Below are 6,437 nucleotides of genomic sequence, written 5' to 3' on the forward strand. Positions count from 1 at the left end.
TTGCACGATTCCCACCTCACGGGGATTCTCCTTCCGAGGACACACCATTAGCGCTGGCGTCGCCGCCGAAAAGGCTAATGGTGCCGCCCCATCCGGGAGCTCGAGCCATCTCCTCGAAGGTGCCCTCCGCTACCGATGATCGAAGTGGTTAGGGATAGTATCGTTTAAATATATATATATATATATATATATATATATATATATATATATATATATATATATATATATATATTTTTTTTTTTTAAAATTTATTTGTAGTTTCATTATTGTTATTTATTTTAATGTAAGTTTAATTCCGTAATTTGAATTTTGTAGTGAAATATACTTCGAATGAAAATTTTAATATAATGCGGTTATTTTCATTGTGCATGGTTGTTTAATATTGATCCCACCTTCCCAAATTGTTTGGGGGTGGTGTTATCTATTCCAGCATGATTTTTATATGACCTTCGTTTTAGAAGTTATTGCGGAGTCAGGGTGAAAATATGGCCGTTTAGGCAGATCTATGAATAAGTATCATGGTAGGATGAAATCTCGATTAAATAGGTAGATTCTATCCTAAATTCAACCTAAAAGATACTAGGTTTGTTTTAGAATCAAGGAAATGAGTTGTTTCCGTTTTCGGGTTTGGAAATTTTAGGATTTCCGGAAACTGCCGTAAAAACTTTTTGGCAACTTCCCAATCCGTTTTAGCAACTTAAAACCTATATAAACTTCATTCATTCTACACTCACAACTCACACTACACCTAACCACCATCACTCACCTTTCACTCCCACGATTCCCACGTTTCGTCTCATTTTTCGATCTTCAGCACCTCGGAGCGCCCCTGCGCCCCAGAGGAGCGCACTCGCGCCCTGCATTTTTTTTCAGAATTTTTGTCAGAATGCACTCGCGCCCAAGGTGAGTGCGACCCGCGCTCAAACACTGGAATTCCAAAATCTTCGAGGCGACTCGGCATACGACTTTCCGTGGACCAGAAAAATTCCAGTTTTTCTGCAGGGTGTTCCCGGATCATTCGCAGCTATTTCAGAGCATAATTTTGAGATGACATCTCCTACATTGATACCGGAACAGTCTTTCGAAGATTTGTTCCAAAGCACTACTTACGGTGCTTGGTTTCATGAAGCGATCATATACGTAGGCTGGGAACCGCTTATGGTAAGACCTGATGCACTTTATTCTCCAACACTAGCATCTTATTTTTACGATAACTGCATTTTCTTTGAGAGACTAGATGGAGAACAAGTGTTCTCCATCAACATTGATAATGAACCAATGGAAATTATCAGGTTCTTGCTAGCATTTGTTCTTGGACTTGCTATGCCTGCTGAAATACAAGACCCATGGTGCTATTGGGTAGATAATATGTATGTCTACACTTATGAGTTTTTGCATGAGTCCTATGGGGCAGGCATTTTCCGTATCGAGGACCAAGGGGAATATAACGTCGCCTTTGGTAGCCTGTCCATGAACATAGGAACTGTTATATTTTGGATCATGCTAAATATTTTAGGGGAATGACGCTTTTTTTCTTACGTGAATGATGCCACTTGCAGCGTCTTCCTGCTTTTTTAGCCACGGGGCGTATGTGTCATGACCTTCCCCGAACCTTGATGTCTAGTTTAGCTCGATCCCATAGCATGAGGCATAAGTACCTTCTTATGCCTGTTCTAATTTCCCATATTATGCTATGTTTCTTCCCTGTTTTTTGTACACGTTTCACGGATTGGATTACGGTCGACACTGTAAGACCCACAAATAGTATTATTCGATCTTTCCATGCAATGAATTGGCAAGGGTGGAGGATACAACCTCATCAAGTTGCACCCTACACCCTGTCAGACCAAGTGGCTCTTAATAGGTTAGCAATAATAGATGATAAATGGCGGGAAGCCTGGCAAATTATCATGGCATGGCAGGACGCGAAGGAACCTCACTTCTTTATAGAAGAAGAGGATGAGTCAAGCGAGAGATAGGTAAGATTTAATTCTAGTTAGTGTCTGCTTATGTCCCAAGCAATTTCATTCTTGTTAACCCCATAATGGGTAGAACTTCGTTATAGAGTTCGTTTTTTTTTTTTTTTTTTTTTTTTTTTTTTTATTATTATTTCCTATATTAGTACGTTCTAACCTTGTTTTTCAGATGTTCCTGAATTTCACGTGCTTCAATGGTATTTTTCCTACCCTCTTTATTTAAATGCTTTGAGGACAAAGCATGCTTCTTGTTTGGGGAGGCATAGAAACACGTGTAATTAAGGCATCTGTTAGGATATAGATAGATATAATATGCATTTGTTTTCTAGTTAAAATTTTAAAAATTCAAAAATATAAATAAATAAGTTATGCTATACACTTAGGAATATTGATATTGTTTTCTTTCTCTATGCTCTTAACAATCTAGAAGTCTCACATAGCTTTTGCATCAGAATAATTGTTAGAAACTTAGGTTAATATATAGGTAATAATCTTTGCATCTATCTATAAATATATTACACGAAAGTATCTATGATTGTTAGCGATAAGTTTCAAATCTAGGCTAGAGTACTTATTCTACAAATCCTGTGAGAATATAGCCTAAAGCCTTATATGAGCGAAACATTTGAGAAATGACACAAGGGAGAAGTAAAATCCGGATAGAGATATCACACGTCCACTTGCTTGATCACTAAACCATATCCTAAGCGAGAATTTAGGCTCTCTTTGGATCGATATAGCCAAAAATTCAAACCTATGAATTATTTTCCGCTAGTCGCCCCTCTGAGCCTTTCTTTAGCCTTTCATAAACCACAAATCCTTTACCCTGTTACAAAACAAAACAAAATAAAAAATTCAACCTACCCAATTTAGATAAGTCTGAGAATAGAATGAGGAAGAAAGAAGAAGAGAAAAACATGTGTATACAAAAGTTAGTTAATTGCTTCAGAAAACAAAGAAAAGAAGTTTCCATCCAAAGAAAAGAAAAATAAAATTAGAAATAAAATAAAAACTCCAAAAATAGAATAAAAGGGAGTCAAAAGCCAAAGAAAAGAAAAAGAAAAAAATATGGCTAAGGATGGAAACAAAGTATAGAAGCAAAAGAAAATAACAAGGTTTTCTCTAAGTTACATAATATGAAGACTCTATTATCTCAGACTTGTCCTTTTGAATATCCATTTCCTTCCTTCTTAGACCATCTCCTAATCCCCGCAACACCTAATAAAGACCTTTAGCTCAATTAGGAATAGGTTAGTGTGATAATAAGTGGCAGATGTGTTTGATCGACTTCGGCTTCCTTGTTGTCATTGAGATTGTAAGGTAAAGTGTGCCCACTGCACACTGGAGTAGCAAAACTTGAGTGGAAAAAAAATCAGAGTGTTGTATCTTGACTATTATTGTGAGAACCTACTTAAGGACGCTATTCCGAATTTCAGAAACGAACCTGCTAGGCATTTCATAGTATTACTCATTGTATATATGTTTATTGTAGATGATTGATTATTATGCATATATTAGCTTAGGTTTCGACTTGATTACTCTATATGCATTGCTAGTGAGAGGTATAGTTAATTTAGAGCATGAATAAGGAAACAATAGTTTTATTTCCTAGTCGTTGTAGTATAGATGAAGTTTGTGAGTACCTTCACTGGAAAACTCTCACGAGGCTATAACTCGTCCACTAGGGAATTCCTAGTGGTTTAAGGCCTTGTTGCATATGGTCAATGCAATCGCACTCAGCGAAACGAGAGTAGATAAAACTCCATTTTTGGTCACTTATTCTAATTTCTCATCTTTGCTTGAGGACAAGCAAAATGCTGTTTGTGGGTGGTTTGATAAGAGCCCAAAACTGTAGTTTTAACCCTGTAACGGTCATACTATTAGACCAATTATGTGAGTAATAATTAAGAGTTAACACTGATTACGTGTTTTTATGCATTTCAGGCTTCAAAGTCCATTATGTGCAGAAATGTGCCACTTTAGCGAGACAAAGGAGCAAAGGTCGGTTACTAAGGAGTTCCATGATTAAAGGCCAAGATTCAAGAAGACAAAGCCTTTCTAAAGCCCGGTCAAAAGCTGAAAAGTCGAGCCGAGGCGTAAAAACAAAGACACAAGTCGTGAGAACTTTCGAAGGCCGTATCTTTGGACTCAGACCTCGGAATGGGACCTACCTTATGTCAAAACGACCGGCTCAGAAAGAGCTTTCCAATGGTCTAAGCTTTGATCCAATCAGAGGAGCAAAAGTGGACAAAAAGTCTATTGAAGCCAACTGCAGCTGAAGAGGCCTTTTTGGACTGAAAGAATTGGGTTTTGGGCCTGATTCTCTGGCCCAAAACATGGCTCCAAGCCCATGCACGATTTTTGGATCTGAAAGTATAAAAACTAAAGCTTAACTCTTTGTTAATGGTAACTAGTTAGACCTAAAACTATATAGAATTCTAGATCTAGTTTTCAGTAGAGTAATTAAGTTTAAGTTCCATTTTCAATTCTTGTTTTAGATTAAGTCTTTGAATCATTATTCTTAATTAGTTTGATTAATAAAATAACTAGTTTGTCAATTTCGATTCTTGTCATTTACAATTGTGTAGATCTAATTTCCCTTATTACGTAGATAGCTAGACTTAGATTAGTTAGATTATTAATTTAGTATTTGAATCATTGTTTTATTATTCATTAGATTAATAAAATAGTGTTCTCCATAAGTTAGTTTCATTTCCATTAATTGTTTAGTTTCAATTCGTAGATTCAATTAATTGTCATTATTAGTTTAATTCAATTATTGCATTAGTAGTTTTGAATTGGGTTTAAACAAGCAAAGTTTTAATCTTTATATCATGTCTTGTTTGAATTCCATTGGGAATGATAGCGTGATGATTCTCGGCTAAACCCCCATCAGAGGGGGTTGAGAAGCCTTGATGAAAGCTTGATTCTGATTATCGTAGAGTCGTCGTAATTTCCTTTCCACTCTAGAAATGATTAGCTCACCATGAGAATGGGTGTAATCGTTCACATACTAGTTATGAATTGGTAGAAATGTCATGTGTAATTAGGGATTAGGAGTAACCATATTGTTCTGCGAAGCAGTTCAATTCGGATTACGACGATTCATCGTTAGTAGGGTTAAGTCGAGTTAAGGTGGAATCAATCTCCCTCTAACTCCTTATCATAGAATCAACGTAGCATTCCCATAGTTGTTCTAATAGTCGACTAGTTGCATCTTGTGGGTAGTTGCATCGTAGTCTAGTTGTCATTTTGTAAATCTCTCATTAGACTTTTTAGTTAAGTTTACTTATACTTAGAGAACATTTGCATGCGGAAGGACTAGGAGTGGAACGAATTTGTTACTCCACTATATTTCGATAGATTTGAGAGTAGAAACTTTGATAAAATATAGGCACATAGATAGTTTTAGTTTACTTATGTTTTGAGCTTCATCGTTCATTTCGTAGGTAAATTATCCTTTTTATGTTTTATCACCCGTCGTAAACGTTACAATTCTAAAAAAAATAAAACAGACGTGAGTTTAAGTGACGTCCGAATTTCTTTTTAATTGGGACATTACTTCAAGTGATTTGATGACATTTATTAGTCACCGGGCAGACACAAGGCAGTCATGCGGACGACACTATTATTATTTTTATTATTTTATTTTAGTTTTTTTAATAGATTTGAGGTTATGGTAGATCCCGACCTTCATTTAGAATCTTAAATAAATAGTTTCATTTTTGTCCTCCTCAACAGTAGTCATTAGAGTTGAACTCAGACGAGGTACAAAATATTTCAATACATGGTCAATAGCTAAGGTTGCTAGATGGTTAGCAACTCGATTCGTTTCCCTATAAACATGAGTGATCTTAACACTAACAAACTGACTAATAAGGTCTTTAATTGCAGCTGTTAAGTTAGCGCATTGCCATGGAGCTCTTTCCTGATCCTTCAAAATTCTGACAGATCGTAAAGAGAATCTGATGCTACTTCCACCTTCATGATCTTCAGCATCAAACATCCCTGCAAACCATTAAGTAATGCTTTTAGTTCTTGAAATAGTACCGAACTTAGTCCACCAGCTTCTGAGTAAGCCAGCACCACTTCTCCATTTGCATCTCGTATGGTACCTCCATTTCCACTTCTATAGTCTGTCAGAGAGCCATCTCCATTAAGTTTGACTGTGTCTGTTTCTGTCATTTCTTCCAAATACATGGAATTGGTGTTTTTGTTTTATACTCCACTATGATTCCCAGCTTTTCCAGTAAAGCTTTGATTTGGACAGTCTCTTTCACAACTGTTAGTTGGCCTTGAAGGTAGACTCCCACATCACTCATCAATCTATTGCTAACCATCTTCCAATCCTGTCCCACCTTCCTAAATCTTCTATATTTTATCTCTCGCCAAATAAAGCTCACAACAGCACAAACATAGACTTTGTATACTTCCACTTCCATGGTGTTCTTCTGACACATC

The 6,437-nt window shown here is 36.5% G+C and overlaps 1 protein-coding gene across 1 annotated transcript; it reads right to left on the reverse strand.

The window, feature by feature from the left end:
• Positions 1-5,673: 5,673 nt before the first annotated feature.
• On the reverse strand, positions 5,674-6,161 carry LOC147517203 (uncharacterized). The gene is made up of 2 exons (XM_086593515.1): positions 6,041-6,161; positions 5,674-5,984 (listed from the first exon to the last, which is right to left on the reverse strand). The coding sequence occupies exons 1-2, from the start codon at positions 6,159-6,161 to the stop codon at positions 5,674-5,676; spliced, it is 432 nt and encodes a 143-aa protein (XP_086449641.1).
• Between the last annotated feature and the right edge of the window lie 276 nt (positions 6,162-6,437).

Source organism: Coptis chinensis, chromosome 2 (genome assembly GCF_015680905.1).
Source record: "Coptis chinensis isolate HL-2020 chromosome 2, ASM1568090v1, whole genome shotgun sequence".
In the NCBI taxonomy this organism is placed as follows: Eukaryota; Viridiplantae; Streptophyta; class Magnoliopsida; order Ranunculales; family Ranunculaceae; genus Coptis; species Coptis chinensis.